The sequence below is a fragment of the Rhinolophus ferrumequinum genome, chromosome 12, assembly GCF_004115265.2.
Source record: "Rhinolophus ferrumequinum isolate MPI-CBG mRhiFer1 chromosome 12, mRhiFer1_v1.p, whole genome shotgun sequence".
NCBI classification, from domain to species: Eukaryota; Metazoa; Chordata; class Mammalia; order Chiroptera; family Rhinolophidae; genus Rhinolophus; species Rhinolophus ferrumequinum.
Genome location: NC_046295.1, coordinates 36,065,981 through 36,085,874, shown reverse-complemented (window position 1 = coordinate 36,085,874; position 19,894 = coordinate 36,065,981). Strand labels below are relative to the sequence as shown.

General features: G+C 41.1%; 1 protein-coding gene across 7 annotated transcripts in view; it reads right to left on the bottom strand.

Annotated features, from left to right (window-relative positions):
* The window catches only part of TJP2 (tight junction protein 2), a 112,824-nt gene that overhangs the window by 37,508 nt on the left and 55,422 nt on the right, over positions 1-19,894 (bottom strand). Inside the window, exon 1 of one of the 7 annotated variants that reach the window (XM_033122869.1) lies at positions 6,736-6,822. The exons of the other annotated variants lie outside the window; for them this stretch is intronic. Coding sequence (XP_032978760.1) covers positions 6,736-6,807 — 72 coding nt within the window. The 5' untranslated portion in view covers positions 6,808-6,822. Of the gene's footprint in view, positions 1-6,735; positions 6,823-19,894 lie in introns of those variants that run through there. 7 annotated transcript variants of the gene reach the window in all.

Sequence of the window (19,894 nt, the reverse complement as noted above, 5' to 3'; positions counted from 1 at the left end):
GACCCCAAAAAAGTATGTTAAATACACATCACATGTTTATCATAAAAAATTAAAGGGTATATTGAAAGTATAATGAAAGAACAAGAGACCATCAAAAATGACCAAGCAGGGCCGGCCCGGTGGCTCAGGCGGTTAGAGCTCCATGCTCCTAACTCCGAAGGCTGCCGGTTCGATTCCCACATGGGCCAGTGGGCTCTCAACCACAAGGTTGCCAGTTCAATTCCTCGAATCCCGCAAGGGCTCCACCCCCTGCAACTAAGATTGAACACGGCACCTTGAGCTGAGCTGCCTCCCGAATGGCTCAGTTAGCTGGAGCATGGGCTCTCAACCACAAGGTTGCCAGTTCGATTCCTCGACTCCCTCAAGGGATGGTGGGCTCCGCCCCCTGCAACTAAGATTGAACATGACACCTTGAGCTGAGCTGCCGCTGAGCTTCCGGATGGCTCAGTTGGTTGGAGTGCATCCGACACAACTAAGACTGAAAGGACAACAACTTGAAGCTGAACGGCACCCTCCACAACTAAGATTGAAAGGACAACTTGACTTGGAAAACAGGCCTGGAAGTACCCACTGTTCCCCAATAAAAAGTCCTGTTCCCCTTCCCCAATAAAAAAAAAAAAAATCTTAAAAAAAAAAAAAAAAAGAAAAAAGAAAAAAAAATGACCAAGCAAATCTGAAAAAGAAAAAAGCAAGTAAACTTTGTAGCAATGAAAAACTGCAGCAATTAAAATGAGACAAACAATGGATTAAACCACATACTACACATAGATGAAGATGCTAATCAATGAACTGGAAGACAGATATAAAGAAATTACCCATAACGCAGCATAAAACATTAGAAAAGTGGGACATGTGAACGGAGAGTGAGAAATGTCTTAGAATGTGTCTGATGAGATTTCCTGAAGATGATCAGAGAATGTAGAAGAGAGACAATACTCGAAGACATAATGGCTCTTCCAGAATTGAAAATGTTTCAGGTTCAGGAAGCCCAGTACATGACAAGCAGGGTAAATTTTTTAAAAGAAAAACACCCTTTAAACATGATAATTTCACTGCAGATCTAGAGACTTGAGAGTAGCTACACAGAAGAGGTTACTAATAAAAGAACATCAATGAGAATAACAGCCAACTTCTAAACAGCAGTAATAGAAGCCTGAAGCCAGTAGAATACCTTTAAAACACCTGTTGATTTAGAGGACAGAAAAGACATTTAAAAAAAAACTAACAAAACAAAACTGGGACACATTATTACCATAGACCGGCAATTTCCAAAGGATAAATTTAAGAAATTAAAAAAATTAATCCTAGAAGACCTAAAATACAAGAAGGAATGTAAACCTGCTTAAACACATATTGGCTGTATGAAATTCTAGTAACAATGTACAATGTGTGACAGTTAAACAAATAAGATAGAACTAAAGTACTGGGCAAAATGGTTATGTAAATCCAGAAGGCTTTAATATGATTATTCTAAATGTTTTATTTAGAATGAGTTAAACTGTTGATCAGTTTTGAACTTCACTGAGTTGAATCTACACGTTAAAATTTGTGGGGTAACCACTCTAGGAATAGAGTATATAACTTCTAAAATAGCAAAGGGAAAAATAAAATGAAAAAACAAAACACACTCTTAGGTTTGGGAGGAAAAGAAGCTTAGCACCAAAGGCAATTCTATCAACTGACACACTGGAGCAGATCATTTGCTTCCTTTGGCAGAAGGGGGTTAGGACAAGACAATTTCGTTTGTACAGTAGAAAGGTAATCCAGCCTGCTCTTGAATAGCCATAACTGATTACTGAAATTGAGAGAAATTTACAATCCTTTCTTTTCCCCATTCACCCATGCACTCAGTTTGGGGACATTTCCATAGCTAATGCCATCTGGCTCCAAGAGATCATAAGTCTCTTTAAAAATTTAACATTAAAAAACAGAAGTCAAATCACCTAGGGGGTGAAAAAGAAAACATAAAATGGTGCCTGGAAAAGGCAAGAACTAGGATCTGTTACCAGCACACCTGGTAATGGTGCTATGGTGGTGAGAGAGCACGACCATCCAGGAAGAGGTGATGTTTAGGCGAAACTAAGGCCCATCGACACAATGAAATACGTAAATATTCAAGAAGATCACATCTACACTGTGTACATCACCCCAATTACTTCTGTTCACCGTGACTATTGTTTCTCCATTTAAAAAGATGAAAGTGGATTTTCAGGTAACATTTTTATACCTCACTCACTTTTGTCCCATCTCTCCGAGAACTGTCTTTGGCACACAGAGTAGGCACTCAAAAGGTTTTCTTTTCAATAAACTAAGAGATGGACACACTACCCATTTAGCACTCAATTAATATGACGAAGACACTGATTAAGGAAATTTCTATTACACTGAGTGGCCCTGTGCTCGCACACCTGAGGTGGTTAGGCTGGAAACTCAGGTGCTTCTGGTCTAGTGCTCTAGGTGTTCTTTGCAGCCATTCTCCTCTGGAATTTTGTTGTCTATGTCTAAAAGAGTATTTTCCAATGTGTGCCAGCATAACACAAATGCTCCAAGATTTTAATAAAGTTTTCTATTTAAAAACGAGTTTTCTTAAAGGGAAAGAGTAAGCAGAAACCCAGTTCATCAGAACTGATCATCCATTTCCACAGAACACCTCCTAACTCCTTGGCACCTTGGTTTCGATAAGGCCTTAAGAAAATCAGTCCACTACCACCTGGAAATGACCTTGCTAGCATGGGTGCCTCCCACGTTCATCTTCTCAGCATTGTACTACACCTTAAAGCTGGCAAATGTCAACAAAGTGAATTATTCTCCAACTTGTTGTAAAATAAATATAGTTGCCAACTCTTCTTTAAATATAGTTATTTCACCCACATCTTAAAAAAAAAAAAAAATCACACAACACCCTCCCCAAAATACTTATTTAAAAATCAGCAGGTAAAAACCAACCCCTAGGATTAAGCAGCGCTAGGGGGTTGAGGGGACAAGTGTCCAAAAAGGGAGTGAATATTTAGGTTAAATAAACCAACACAATGAAATACATGAGGAATGTAAATAATTATTTAACTCCCATCAATCTTTCAATCTTTTAAAAAGTTTGTTCATCACGACGACTGGGTTTTCTGTTAGAGAGAGTTACTTTTATATTTTCTGGTCTGTCCACTATGGGTGGAAGCAGTGGGAATATAAATTAGTACAAATCTTCCAGGGGGCAAATTGCCAATATGTATCAAAATGTAAAATCTGCATAACCCTCATCAATCAATTCCACTTCTAGAAATTTATTCTACAGAAATATTTGCACAAGTGCACAAAGACATACGCATAAATTTGTTTACAGCTGCTTATAATTTTAAAAATAGATATAATCATGAAATGTCCAACAAAAGGAGATTGGTTGTATATATAGAGATCTATACTTAAATGTCTATTAGAGGGGGGAAATCAAGATACAAAACATCATTGTTTTCATATACGCACTTATATAAGAATATAGGAAAAAGACAGGAAGAATAAATACCAAAAAATATTAAATTTCCCCACGAGCTGTGGTATGGAAGAGAATTATTTTTATTTGAGCACATTAATTTTAGAAGACATTTTTATTTTAAAAATTGAAACAGCAAACTTCCTTTTCAAAGTTTTGAACTTAAATGTTTTTATTATTTAGCCGAACAAATGAATTGCTACAAAATTTCATTTTAAAATGTTACCCACGTAGAATAAACCTGGCTTTTGAAATTCACTGTTCTTCCATAATAAGATTATACTGTCTTTAAGTATTCCTGTGCTGCCTATAGGAATTACATTTGCTAGAGAAGATTCATCTCCACCAAGACTACAATAGGACTGAAGCAAATTTTTAATCAATCAGACTTTGCCAGGTGCCTAAAGGCCTTAACGATTTGATATGACTCTGAGCAGATTATAAGGGGTTTCTTACCCAGGGTTAATGGGTTGGGACATAAACCATCAACTATTTACACATCATATTAAAAGAACATATGTTCTGTTAAGCTAAGTGATACATTTAAAATCTTAACTTAAAAGGTGAGGAAATTGGAGTAACACTAAATTTTAATACCTCCTTGGAGCATTAAAAAATACCATTGCTATGTATATATAGTCGGAAGAGCTGTGACTGTTTGCAAAGGTCTCAGAGGAAACCCTTCATTCATTTATTCACTCATTCATTCATTCATTCAAAAATACTAAGTGAGCACTCACTTAGTTCCAAGCATATGGTGCATGGCACTTGGGATACACTGGTGAATAAAAAACAGCCAAAGTCCGTGTGGAGTTTACCAACCATGGTGTGCCCCCAAAACAAAACCCTGAGTGTCTTCCCTGCCTCTTCTATATATAGTATTATCTTTTCAGAAACCTAGAGCACCCCACATAATCACACGTATCCCTCAGAACATCAGCTCTGTACGCCTCCCCGGGGTCGGGCTGCCAGCGTGCAGCATGTTGGCTGAGAGCTGGCGCTCACACCTTTCCAACTGAACCTCTGGGCTTGGGCCCCACCCAACCTGTGCTGGGCTGTGCACAGACCAGAGAACCCCTATCAATATTCAGACACCCTGAGCGAATACCGGCGGGCAGCTGCTTAGCAACAGGGGAGCGTAACATGCAGTCATAGGAAGAGCACACATATCTCAGAGTTAAAGATATTCCATATTCCACGACACACTGATTCCTCTCCCAGACAGAGGCCTGGGAGAAATGTGCACAAGGAGACACACAAAAAGTATTCATAGCAGCAATGTCCTCAACAGCCAAAACCTAGAAACAACCCAAATAGTAGTCAAGAGCAAAATGATCAAATACATCGTGATATATTACTAACGGGAATGTCAGACCGCCACGAAAGCCAACTAGAGCCACACATACCACACAGAGGCATCTCAAACATCACATTCAGTGAAAAACATCCTAGGAGAATTTGTCGAGCGCGATATTTTTATATAGTTCAAAAAGCAAACAATGTTGCCCAACAATGTGAATATACTTAGCACAACTGCACTATATACTTAAGAATGGTTAAGATCGTAAATTTTAGGTTATGCCATTTTTACCACAATGGGGAAAAAAGCCAACAAAGCTAACCTTTTGTTTAGGAAATATGTATGTTTGTGTGTGTGTGTGTGGCAAAACTATGAAGAAAACGCCAAAAAAATAAAAAATAAAAAACGCAAAAAACAAAAGAAAAGAAAAACACAAAATTCAGTTTGAAGTGACCCCGGAATGAAGTAGAGTGCGATAGGGAAGGATACAAAAGTGTGTGTCTGTCTTTGGAAGGGCCCATGGGTATGTGTGATGAGCTCCTGGGGATTCGTTTTATAATTATCCTTCATGATTTACCTATATAATACTTTTAAATACTTTTATGTGTACCAAACATTTCGGAAGTTAAAAACTTTGGGGGGGGGTGTACATGAGTTAATATCAAGGGGGTACCTGACTCCTGGCCAAGGACCTTACGCCAAGTATTTTTTAACGCAGTACAGATTTTGCAAAGTGAAAGAGAAGACAATGTGATCATTTTGACTAAAGGGAGGGCACGACAGGGGATAGCAGCATTAATTTGAGAGAGGTGCATAGAAGGCATGGAAGGGAAAGAAAGGTGGACAATCAGGTTAGCTCTGGGGGAGCAGCAAGGCACAGAAGAGTACAAATCTCCTTTTCACCCCCAGAGTCAAAATTCCAGGCACAGGACCTTTATTTTAGTGTGCTTTTCACCAGCTTCTTCTCATCACTTTCACTTTTCATGTAAGTAGAGTGAATAACAACCCCCTCGATATTACAGAGTCATTCCTAGAGGACTGGGAAAATTAAGCGAGCTAATTTTTCTACCATAAACAAAAAAGCTTTGTGTTAACAGCTTGGGTAAGGGATTTCTGTGAAAAAATGAAGAGAAATGGACCAAGACAAATAGTTATCTGATCTGTCTTTTTCAACTAGCCTCTAGTTGTTATAAAGTCCCTTTCCTTTGAAAAATCTTGGCCACTTGGGGAAAGCCCTATATTTTATACAAAGAATACGGAGGTGTGTTAAAAACCAACCAGAAGACAGATACCAAAAGTCTTCAGTGCCATAATTCCCCCGCAACAGGCAACTTTTAGGCTTTTTATCCACAAACTGCCGCTTCCCAGTGATGGAAGTCAAAGCTAAAGCTAAAGAAAGATTAATTGAAATTGGCCCTAGAGCGACATGCTTGATAAAAATCCCAAGCCATAAACGTAAACACACACATTACACTACATTTGTTCAAACTGTTAAGAAAAAAAGAACATGTGAAAACTTTTTCCCTTGTAACATAGAAGCCTAGACATAAGAAGAAGAATGAAGATTTCTGCAGCATAATGAAGCAAAATGTTCCACCTCCTACAAGAAATTCACAAACAAGCATCTTATACAAGGCAGTATGTTAATTCCGGGAAGCAACACCAGCTTCCAGATTCCCAACACCTGGAAAACAGCAGTCTTTGATTCACAAATCCCATACGCAGTTAACAGTTGCACATAACTCTGCTAAAAATGAGACAAGTGTTTAAAAAAAAAAATCCCGCCACTGACTACAACCTGCAACTTATAATTTGTTACTGAAAGCTGCCAGAAGCACACATAGAGGAGAAAGCTGTCACTGTGGCAGAAATTTTGCTGCCTCCTCCCACTTCCTGAAAGGAAAGGTTGGGAAAGAAAAGGTGCTGAGAGAGCTTGCAGAGAGGGACTCACATGGCCTTTCAGTCTCCCCAACTTTTTAACAGCCTGGGTCCACAGCCTGTGCAGGATCTGAGCAGTCTTCATGGCCTTTGGGAAGTACTCGGCCAGGCCACTGCCTACCCCCGGGCTGCTCACCCACTGCCATCACTCCACGTGGTTACGGTAACGGAAGGCGGATACAATAGTGGCCCACATTCCCAGCAAATCCCGTTGTCATCTCGCAAAGCGACACATCCATACAGCAGGGATGCCAAACGCTTTGAAAAGCACCCGTTGTGAGGGGAAAAAAAGAAAGCAGTTTGGATTTGCATCCCTTTCACCGTTTTTTTTTTTTTTAGTTCCTCCCTCACTCCCATGTGACGGGACCGGAGAATCAGAGTGAACATTCCTTTCAGACATATAAAATGATTCAGTATCTAAAGTAGAAATTAAGTAAGTAGGTCATTTTAGAGCAATACTATAGAAAGGAATGTTTGCAGAAGTATTTATATAGAAAACACACTCATGCAGTGTAAGCTGGTTGGAAATAAACTGGTAGTGTTTCAGGTGAACTGAATTGCTAATGTTACATAGAAATTAAACGGTACGAAGATAAGATGTTTCACATCCTTGGAGATAACTAGGCCTGTACTCCAGAGGAAGATAAGACTTGGGGAGTTGGTGCAATGCAGAGCCAACTCAGGGGACAAAGTGCTCACTCAGCAGTTTTCCCTCCAACCTTCCTGTAAATGTAGCAGATAAAAAGAAAAAACAAAGAGCCCTGCTATCTGCTTCTTGCTTTGTACCACATAGGAAGTATTGGAAAGCACATTTGAGGTCTCTGAGCATCTAGGTAAGATTTTAAGGGCCACCTGCATTTGCAAATTGGGTGTGCGAGTTGGGCAGCAGGGTCTCGGGGAGCCGGGGACCATTCTCACTACAGTAGTTACATGTTACACCAAGGGACCAGACTGAGCAGTTTCCAAGGGAGGAGTGCACCATCTGATTTGTTGGAGGTTGACAGGTGTAATAATTAACTTGGACCATGAAATAGAGACCATATAGGAAGCAACCAGGAACAGGGGCAAGAATGTGAATTTTAATGGCAGAAGATCTGGGGTACATCCTCTGCTCTGTCACTTAGCTTCGATATCTGTCTCCTTCTTTATAAAATGGGGATAATAACCATCTACATCTCAGAGGAACAATGTCAACGTGAAACGAGACAACTTCTATAAAATGCTTGTGCTGAACAGGCACTCGAAACGTTCACGACAAGGATAAATTCTTCCTAAGTGTCCCAACAGCAAAACAGGATGGGCCATGAACAAAAGTTTTCCCAGTGTTACACTGAAGAGAGCAGGAAGTACAAAGGAGCCCTGCTGAAGGAGGGCCCTTGGAAGCTGAACCCCTGCCCGGGACTCAACCCGGGCTGTGTAGACGCTGGCAGGTTCCCTGATCATCAGCCAGACTCAGCCCTGGGCTCTTTATTTCACTGGGCCCTGGTGCAGAGAATCCAGTGTGTGTGGCGGGGGGTGGGGGGTTGGGGGTGGGGGGGCACTTAAGGCAGCTCAATCCTACATCTGCCGGTCCTTAGGAAATCACTTGAGCTTCCCTGGTGAAGAAATAAATACTTCTTTCCCTTAAATTGATGCATACTGCCCAGAAGTCTTAGGCATCCTACAATTTAAGAATTCCAGATTTCCAGAAATCAGTTTCTCCCTGCACTAATTCTTGTTTTTAATTGTGCTAAAAAAAACACGTAACAAAATAATTTAACCATTTCTAAGCGTGCTGGTAGTAGCGTTCAGTCCATTCACATTGTTATGCAACCAATCTCCAGGACGCTTTGATCTTGCAAAACTGAAACTCTGTTACCAACTAAATAACTCCCCACTTCCCCCTCCTCCCAGCCCCAGGCAACCATCATTCTACTTTCTATTTCTATGAATTTGACTACTCTAGATACCTCATGTAAGTGGAATCATAGAGTATTTGTCTTTTTGTGTCTGGCTTATTTCACTTAGCAGAATGTCTTCAAGGTTCATCCTTGTAACGTGTGTCAGAACTTCCTTCCTTTCTTAAGGCTGAATAATATCCCATTGTATGTACAGACCACCTTTTGTTTATCCTCCACCTGCCAATGGACACTTGGGTGACTTTTACCTCTTGGCTATTGTGGGTAATGCTGCTATGAACATGAGTGTACAAATACACTATCACTAATTCTTTACTCATTCATTCAACAAATGTTTGCCAAGTGCAACGTGCCAAGCTCTGAGGACCAAATGAAGGTCACTACACGTACAGCATTGCCCTCAGTAAGCTTGGCAGGAGACAGCATCTGATCCGGTCAGAGTGGGTGGGGAGCGCAGGGTGTTTTCCAATGCAGAGAACATTGAGAGGAGATCTGAACAATGAATAAACTGAGGGTGTGGGAGGGTGAGGGATGTGGGGGGAGGGAGTGTCAGGGCCCAAAGAACAGCACAGGGCAGGAACCTTGAAAAGGGAAGGGAGAAGGCAGAGAGAAAGGCCATCAAAACCACTGCAGTCTGCTCTGACTAGCAGTTGTCCTACCGGTGGCATCAAAAGGGCATTTTGTGGCACACAGCTGCCTCCATGAGAAGATCTCAAGAATATAGGGATTTACTTCTCAAAGATTCCAAACTTCCACATTCATATATTCAAGAGACATTTATTTACTGAGCAGCAACTGACCCCGTGGACCGAACAAAAAAGTACACGAAGTCATTACCTACGGCAGTCCGGGTCCAGGGGGGAAGTGAGGCTCGGAGACCATAATGCCCACTCAGGGCAGCTATAACCTCAGACAGATTTACAAAGCTCATTCATTCAACAAACTTTCCTGGAACACCCCTGCTGTATCAGGCCCTGTGCTAGGTGTCGGGGGGATACAAGCCCAAATCTTTCCCTCACAGGGAGGACTGTAATGGAGGAAACAGACAATAAACAAGTAAATATATATTACAATGTCAGGGAGCAGTTAAGTGCCATGGGATGTGACATTGGAAAGAACTAACCATAAGCACATCTGGACAGATCGCCGAGGAGAGGGAACAGCAGATGCACAGGCCCTGAGGTGAGAAACCGGGCGACAGGAAAGCAAAAGAACGATGTGGGCCTGGACTCGGATAAGCGATGAGGTAATGGCAAGCACCTAAACTGAAACTGGCGGCCTAGGTGGGAGTTATTCCCGGGGGCTGGGCGGGCTGGGGTGGGGGGAATGTGCACCAACCGCAGGGCAGGCCCTCTCTCCCACACGGAGTTAGCTCTCGTGAGCTCCGTGCTGAAGGATGGCTCACCTTTTGGGTGGGTGGACATTCTAGGAAGAGAGAACAGCATAGTTAGAGCCAGGAGAGATAACCGGCAAGGTGTGTTCTAAACACTGCCAGCACTCAGTGTGGCTGGGAGGTCAACTGTTTAATCACACACATGAGGCTCTACATTCTCAGCGTGGAGAGACATGTCAAAACAACTTAATCGATAGCTTGGAAGTCTTAAAACACACCCAGCCCGAAAACACAAGGCCAAATGGTTATGAGAAGTGGACAGAAAGGCAGGCATTACCATGCAGCAGAGCAGCACACCAAGGACTCTGGACAATTTGTCATGGAACGCCCACAACCCGGTGAGCTAGCGATGATTGGCCAAAAGAGGGAACAATGACACCACCAAATGCTAGTGAGGATACGTGCAACAAGTACTCTCATTCATTGGTGGTGGGAATGCAAAATGGTGCAGCCACTTTGCAAAACAGTTTGGTGGGTTCTTACAAAACTAAACATACTGTTAACCGTGGGATCCAGCAATCATGCTCCTTGTATTCACCCAAAGGAGTTGAAAACTTATGTCCACAAAAAAATCTGCACATGGAGGTTTGTAGCAGCTTTCTTCACAATTGCCAAAACTTGGAAACCACCAAGATGTCCTTCAGTAGGTGGATGGATAAATAAACTGGTCCATCCAGACAATGGAATATTATTCAGCGCTAAAAAGAAATGAGCTATCAAGCCATCAAAAGACATGAGGGAAACTGAAATGCACATGACTAAGTGAAAGAAGCCAGTCTGAAAAGGCTACCATACTGCACGATTCCAACTATGTGATATTCTGGAAAAGGCAAAACTAGGGAGACAATAAAAAGAGGAGTGGTTGCCAGGGGTTAAAGGGGGGGAGAGATAAATAGGCGGAGCGCAGAAGATTTTTAGGGCAGTGAAAATACTCTGTATGATACCATAATGGTGGGATACATGTTGTTATACATTTGTCCAAATCTATATAATTTACAACATGAAGAGTGAACTATAATGTAAACTGTGGACTTTGGGCGATAATGACATGTCCGTGTAGGTTCATCAACTGTAACAAACACACCACTCTGATGGAGAAAGTGGACGGTAGGGGAGGTTATACATGAGTAGAGGCCGAGTGTATAAGGGAAATCTCTCTACCTTCCCCTCAGTCTTGCTGTGAAACTAAAAATTCTCTAGAAAAATAGTCATATATATATGTGTGTGTCATATATATGTGTATGTAATTATATATTAGGTTGGTACAAAGTAATTGCGGTTTAAAAGGTTAAAAATAATTGCAAAAACCGCAATTACTTTTGCATCAACCATATATATATATATATATATATGTATTTATATATAAAATCTCCTGAGATATTAAGGAACTTGAACGTGGCCCTACAGCTAGCAGGTGGCTGGTCCAATCTGAATCCAGACTTGCATGAGTCCAATTTTAACAAGCTACGAGGCAAAGAAACATCAGCAGATAATTACATTGAAGACATCTATGTTCATAGTTCTGATACACTGAGCTATAAAGTCTAATTATAATTTAAATAGACCATTCTTATTTGTAATTACAAAGCAGCCATTAATAATAAGCCAAAAAGGAAGGTGCTAATTTGCAAACACAGACACAGCCCTGTCTACTCTGTGATTTTAAACCTAAGCCTATATGACATTACAACACAGCTTCACTTTAAAACAAACAAACAACAATAACAACAACAAAAACTAAACACGCATACAAGCCACCACCCCATGGCAGGCACCAAAAAAGAGAAAATTATCAACTGTCAAAAGGCAGGTTAGAAAACCAATTATTAGAGTGCTCAGCTAAAGCCTGCCAGCAGGTTGGCCCTGTATGAAACACACGATGTAAACTGTCCCTCCCAGACCCAAGGCCACTTCCGAGGATGATGGCTCACACAGAAAACAACAACATGATGCTATCAATATGCCTTGTTCATCCCCAGAAAGTCAGCAAGTCTACATACAGCGTCCTGAACCACAAAGACACGCCTTTCCTATCCGAATCAGGGGATCACTGCAGGAACTTGAAGACCCTAACCTTTAGACACTGTATTGCCAGCACCTGGGAGCTTGTTAGAAATGCAACATGTCAAGTCTTCTCTTGGACCTGCCCGGTAAGAATTTGCATTTTTACCAAAAGCCCCTCTGTGACTAATATGCGTATCAAAGTCAGAGAAGCATGGGTCTAGCAGCGCTCTCTAGCAGAACCAGTGGCTACTGAGCACTGGAAATGTGGCTACTGCAATTAAGGAACTCAATGTTGAACTTAATTGAAACTTGTGAACAGACACATTTAGCGTATAACGTATTAACCATATCCCTAGCAGTCTTTTCAACTGTTTTCACTTTTTGGCTACTATAACTAATACTGTGGCAAACACTGGTGTGCAAGAGGTGCCCTACACCCCGTGTGTTGTAGTATTTCTAGATGAAAGAGCATAAACATATGTACTGACCCATTACTTTTCAGAGAATTCTAGCAATATACAGGTCTGCACCAAGATGTGTCCAATGCCATGTTTTTCAAATGCTATTTTGAGAAGAAAAAAGAAAACTACTTATCTACAGAAACAGTACTTGCTTCCATACTTTAAGGCTCTTTTTGATAATCTCTTAAAATTTTTGCTGCAAGGAAAAAAAAAAGACCAGAGGTGAGGGGTGGGGGTGTGTAGGTTGTGAACTCCTTGTGTAAGCACACTGATAAAATTTAGGAAATGACACTTTGAAAACACTAATTTAACCAGCTCTCAGTAAGACACTCAATGATTTTATATTAAAACACGAATCTGTGGATAAGATGAAAGAGCTTAGAATTTATGGCTTCAACTGCATAAATGTTTGTTACATATTTAAAATATCATAAAACTGATAACTGAATGCGTTCTTGCAGGGTACCTTTAGCCCAAGGAGTGTCCACGGCATTTCATGGAAATTGAGGGAGAAAAACAAAGAACTGTGAGTGGTACTAGAACACACACCATTAAGGAGAGGGGGCATCAAGGACCAGGGACAGGAAGGGGAAAGGTGAGATTTCCTGCATTCACCTCCCACCCAGATGACATGTGGGAGCCCAAGCCCAGCTATTAAAAATAATGAAAACGCAAATCAAGCCTTACTATATAAAGACTTTGACTTACTGCTAACACAGAGTGGATAAAATTGAAGCAAGCTACGTTAAAATATTAGGCTTCTGATTTTTGTTTTCTCACGACAAAATTTTAAAAAAGAAAAAGTTCAGATGTTTGAAACAGCCTATTTCTAAACTTAGAAGAAAACCTCATTCTTCAGTCTTGTATACCTTTATTATATAAACTGAGAGCCATAAACAAATGTGTAGGACACCCCCCCTCCCCCAACTCTATTGTTTTCCTTTGTTAGTAACAGGGAAAATTTCAGATATGGGGCAACTTTTTTTAAAATTCTGAATTAAACAATGTTGGGCTCATCTCAAAAAATTTGTTTCTGCCTAGTAACATAAATTGTGGGCAGAAATTGTACGCAATCTTAAAGCATAAAAAGATACCGAGCATTTCCCTTTTGTGGAATTGTGATTAACAGGAAATCAGCCAAGGCCACCGCACAGTAACAGACACATAATCCACTAGGTGGTGCAATAATGCAAAACAAAGGTGGGGGGGGAGATTGCTGTTTCCCTTCCAATTTAAAATTTCAAATGTAATTTAGAGGAGATTAGAACGGACTTTAATAATACAACAAAACCCTTCCACTATAGCTTTTATAAGAGGCAAGGTAAATTTGCAAATAGCAGGAGTGAGGGATGAGAAGGAGAAGACTAAAAGTGAAAAACTACTAAAAGTGAAATTTAGTTATCGTTCATTAGCATGAAACGAAAACACAAAAGCATGCTACAATCAATCGACATCCTACAATGTTTATGACCCTGCTCTGGGTGCTGTGGGATAGTCAAAGGAATTTAAGCCATCTGGAAAGTAGAAGACAGCACTTTCGAATTGCTGATCTTTGGACCTAATTGGTATGGAAGAAGATAATTTCCGGAAAAAAGAGCTGCAGGAGTTAAAGTTTCACGTAGAAGGTGGGATCCATTCATCGGTTCATTCTATAAATATTTATTAAGCATCTCATTGATGCCAGACTCTGTATTGAGTACGAAAGAGTAAACAGTAAGGATAATAAACGTGGGCCTGCCTTCATGGAACTCACAGGCTACTGTGTTTCCCCGAAAATAAGACCTAGCTGGAAAATCAGCTCTAATGCATCCTTTAGAGCAAAAATTAATATAAGATCCGGTCTTATTTTACTATAAGTAAAATAAAGTAAAATAAGTCTTATAATAGTCTTATAGTCTTATAGTAAAATAAGACCGGATCTTATATAATATAATATATAATATAATATAATATCCAGTCTTATTTTACTATAAGACCAGGTCTTATAATATAATATAAAATAGTATAATACCGGGTCTTACATTAATTTTTGCTCCAAAAGACACATTAGAGCTGATGGTCCAGCTAGGTCTTATTTTCGTGGAAACACGATAATGAGGGTCAGCCGTAAATCAAGGAGCCAGTCAGCAACTGTAGAAATAAAACAATGAAAGGAAAGCACAGAAAGGTCTAGAATGGGAGGACTTGGCCTCTTCGGGGAGATCAGGGAAGGCTTTCCTTCTCAGTGACCCTGTGGAAATAATAAAAAGTCTTAAGTAGGTCAATGGGACAAGTGGATTTGTATTTTTATTATTTGAGTCCCGATTCCTCATGTTACTAAGAGGCAGGGAAAAAAAGTAAGCCTAGGTGGGCAGCCCCAGCAGGACACAGGAATTAGGAAGTAGGAAGACCTGGCACTGAGTTCTGCACGCAATGATGGCTTTCTCAGGGCAGTGGAGGCCTAGGGGCCCATCCAAGGGTGTAAGCACCAGTCAAGATCCCCTTTTACTGTGAAGAAAGACTAAAGTGAACTATCATTTCTAATCCCGGTTCCACAGACAACTTTGTAGTATGTTATTTAAGGGTGGCCAAGAAACTGGTATCACAGCATGCAACAGAAATGTTTCTGAGGCATTCTAAGAAATGGATATACACAACAAAACATGTCAAAGGGCCAGGAGAACAAACTGCACTATCAAGAGTGTTCATCCGAAGAAGAGTCATAGCAACAACCAAAACCTGTCTTTTGAAAGAAAATCCAGGGAAGGACTTCTGCATTTGTCAAGATGACCCAGGCTTCTGCTTCCCTTTGGGGGCTGGGGGGTAAACAATAACACAACACACTACGCTTTCTCCAACTGTCCTAGTCTGTCAGTGGTCCAAATCCCATTTGTCACTAACCAGCTACGTGACCCCTAAATTATCTGAGCATCTTGGGTGATAATACGCACCTCATGGAATAGAGCTGGAATTTTATGTGGATTTTTTATATAAACACTAACGTACCACAAAAAAAGAGGGGTGCTGAGCTTATTAACAGATTTTTTAAATAGATTGTATTTAGTCATTCAATATTTAAGTATGTACTGTGCACCAGGCTTTGGAAACAAAGGCCTATTGACAACTGAGTTCCCACCCTCAAGGATGCTTGTGTTGGGGATGTAGAAAGGCTTGGAATCATATATGCGTATTGAGTCAGGGTACCAGTCACTGATAATGTCTATTAGTCCAAAGCCTTTCCAAATGCCCTGAGCCGGATGAACATCCTCTTCTGAGCTACATTTCTACAGGACTTTTAGATGGTGGGTTATTGTAACTTTGAAGTTTTCTCTGACAGGAAAGAATGGTTTAGAATTGAAATAGTCAACAAGGAACAACAGCATCCCTCCCAAAGGTGGCAAACCAGAGAAATAAGAGCATCCAAAACCTAGACAAAAATGTGCTACGGTCAAGGCACATTTCAGTTTTATGGCCTTTCTACAAAATGCGCTTTTAAGTATACTTTCTCTACATTTTCTTGTACTGTTGTTACTGCTTAACCAGAAAGTCCACACTCATAACTTCTCAATTGGCCCCTGTTGTCAGTCATCTCCCTTGACTTAAACCAGAAGCAAACCAGCCCTTCCTCGCTCACAACCAACCCCTTCTCCCTTCAGTTTTCCCACAGTCAAGAGGGACCACACAAGAGCATCCTCATGAAGCCAGAATCTTTCACAAGTCAGCACCATGACATGCAACGTGTGATCAAACAATACAGTGAATGCTTAAATTAAAAAAAAAAAAAAATTATTAGAGTAAAAGACACATTGCCATTAATCCCCCTCAAAATACTCCCCTTTGCTTCGAACACGTTTATCCCATTGTTATTGCCTCTTTCTGAAGCAGCTCTGGAAGTCCTCTTTCGTGAGTGTCTTTAGTTGTGCTGTCGTGGCTGCCTCCATGTCCTGAATCATTTTGACTTTGGGGAAGAGCCAGAAGTCGCATGGTGCCAGATCCAGTGAATAAGGTGGATGGGGACACACTGTAATGTTTTTATTTGATAGAAATTACCATATATCAGAAACGATGTGTGACACAGAGCATAGTCATGAGGGAGGATGATTTTCCCTTTAAAACACACCTTCTCTCAACTGTAGCTCACACCTGACTGACTGCACTGAACAAGTTGAAACTATTACTAAAGTTCGATGCGCTGCTTCCCGTATTGAAGATCCCTGCCTTTCCATTGGATGGCACTCGGCAGTAGTATTCACCATATTTTTTTTATCACAATGGAAAGGCTCTGTGTCACTCATCGCTTCTGGTATACATCAATTTCTGTCAAATAAAAACATTATGGTGTGTCCCCATCTACCTTATTCACCGGATCTGGCACCATGGAACTTCTGGCTCTTCCCCAGAGTCAAAATGACCATGAAAGATAAACTTTTTGAATCAATTCAGGACATTGAGGCAGCCACGACAACACAACTAAAGACACTCACAAAAGAGGACTTCCAGAACTGCTTCAGAAATTGGCAGTAATGATCGGGTAAGTGTGTTAGAAGTAAAGGCGAGTATTTTGAGGGAGGCTAATGGCAATGTGTCTTTTACTGTAATAATTTTTAAAATTTAAACATTCACCATATTTTTTGATCACATCTACTTCTCTGATGGCAGAAGAACAGATGAGAAACTTCGAGTTCTGAACCAGGGGCCAGGAAACATATTCTTAAAGGGCCACATAATATGCATTTTAGGTTTTACAAGCATTATTTAGATACTTATATATCACCATTTAAAATGTAACCATTTAAAAAAGTAACAATTCTTAGTAGGCAGGGGGCGGAAAAGCAACTAACCAAACAGGCAGCTGGCTGTAATTTGCCTTTAGCCTAAACTTACGCAAAATTTAGTGACCCAAAGACTGATATGCAGGACCAAGACGCTGTCTTTACCTGCAAGGTGCTCACACTGGTACCGAGGGAGGTGCACACACTTGATTCTTACTTTCTTTCACCTCGGTTTTCACTTCTATCTTCAATAAGTCTTAGGGCTGTCCTTAGCATCCAGTCACTGTCTGGGGATAATCCTGTTTTGTTTGCTCATTTATTTCTTTTCTTTTTTAATTCGTGAGTGGTAAATTCTTAGTAGGTACATAATCCAAAAGCGAGGTCAATTCAAAGTGAACGACACTTGGTTTTGGTAGCCATGGAATTTCTCTGGTTCTATTTTATCTAAACTAAAATCTGAACTTGTTCACAATTTCCAATCACACTCTGAGGGGGAAGCTGGCCGGAGATCAAAATCTTGCTTCAGATTTTCCTCAAAGTAGATAATTAACTACATGTGTTAGTATTATCAACACATGTGTTGGGCAAGACACTGTGCAAAGAAATGTGTTGGATGCAGAGACGTAAAAAGCCTTGGTTCCTGATCTCAGTCTGGAAAACTGTCTGTGTACCCTCACAAAAAGACAATGAGATGTGGCACCCACGACCCAAGGCAAACACTGCTTTAGAAGAAATCTTTGAAAAAGAGGGGATAAAACACTGTACGTTTCCACTACCCACCATGAAGTTAGAATCTGGTCAGAATTACATATTCAGCATTTGTCCCGGCTGAGCTTACAACCAAGAAGCACTATTTCATACAGTGTCGGCCTTATTAGACCATCCGTGGAAGCTCGTTTAACTCATCAATTCTGGGTCCTGGGAGGAAGAAAGCCATGTGGTGAGGCAGTGAGGAAGGGACAAAAGCACCCTTAACAGGATTCTGGCGGAATAGGAAAGAAAGTTTATATTTGTAGGTTTCCTGGCTCTTTCTAACCCCTGTGCTCGGGGTTTCAGTGTCCACCTATCCTACCACCCCACCTTTTCCAAAGGCAAACCCTGGCATTCCATAATGGCTGCCCCATCACCAAAATGTTCTGGTTCCAAACACCCCTCTCTATCTTTATCCCCAATCAAAATTCTCCCTCTATCAATGCACATGGTCTCAGCTAAATATCAGAAGAAAGCTGACGGTTCTACTTCACACTGAAGAGTGAGTGCCTTGGAATCTCAACCTCTTGGAGGAATGTGATGTTTTCGAAGATGTACTTTGAACTTCAGGAAACTTGTGATGCTGTTCTGATCCCTAACAGACAAGTTCCCAAACAGAGCATATCTAAGATGCTCTTTCTAATTCTACAACCCATACGCTTTGTAACCACACAAGTTTTTCTTGACATAACACTTGTGTGGGGAGGAAGGGTTGATGGAATAACACAGTCATTTCTAACTAGAAGCAGTGGACTTGAAGAAAGTAGACTCTCACTTGACAAGACATAGTCTCAAAATTTCTATAATAAAATTGTGATTTTAGCTCATTGTCTATATAATCTACTTCCCCATAGGGCTGTGTCTCACTCATCTTACAGTCTTTGGGGCCTCATACAGTAATGGACACACACAAAAATGAAAACATCTCTCAACAGCATTGTTACTCACGATTCCCCAGGGGAAAAAATGTACGGACACTTTCAATGATAATGTTTTAACTCCTAACAATCAACAGAGGGCCTTCAGCTTCGTCCCCTATTTCTTTGTTGGTCTGATTCTGAAAAGCAGAGGCTGGTGGAGTTGAAAGAACCTGCAGGTTTCAAATTAGTCAAACGGACGTTGGCTCAAATTCCCTCCCGGTCCACAAGCTGTGTGACACCGGGCAAGTTACTCAACATCTCTGAGCCTCAGTTTCCTCCCCTATAAAATAGCTTTAACACCTACCCCCAGTCAGTTGGGAGTACTCAGTGAGGTCTGTACCAAGGGCCTAATACTACACCAGCCACGTGGCTTCCTTCCCTAGCCTCCCTAGAGGCAAGTGAAGAGAAGTCTTAGGGCATAGAGCAAAACCAACTGCATCTGACTCTGTGTTCAGGGCTCCTTCATGATTAGGCATCTGCTGAACACTTGGGAACTCAGCTGGGAGTCTGGCCCCCACACGCCCATAATATTTATAGAAATCCAGGACATGGCACAGAGCTGTTTTACAAGCTCCATTGGTGCGTGCATATTTTAGATTTGTCAGTCCAATAATGCAGTTTTGCAGGTTCCAACAGTCTCCATGCCACCTGCAAAGTGCTTTTCTGGGGGGAGGTAAGGAATCTAGTAAAAAGGGGAGAGACTACACATTCATGCTGACCACATTTCAGTCCTCTGGAACTCACCTTCTCCTTTCTCTTCCTTTATCTACTGAGCCCCTATTCTCTGCTTGGCCTAAGAATGCAAAAAGCCACACTTGGCCCTCAAGAACTCACCATCAACCCCCACAATGTTAAAAGTGAGCCACCTCCCCACACCAGGCAGAATCCAGGCCTCCCTGGAAACACGCTGCTCTTCTGAAAGGAGACATGACTGAAGTTTAGGTTACACTGAGCATATTTTTTGCAGTTCACTGCTTCCAAGCATTCATTTTGAT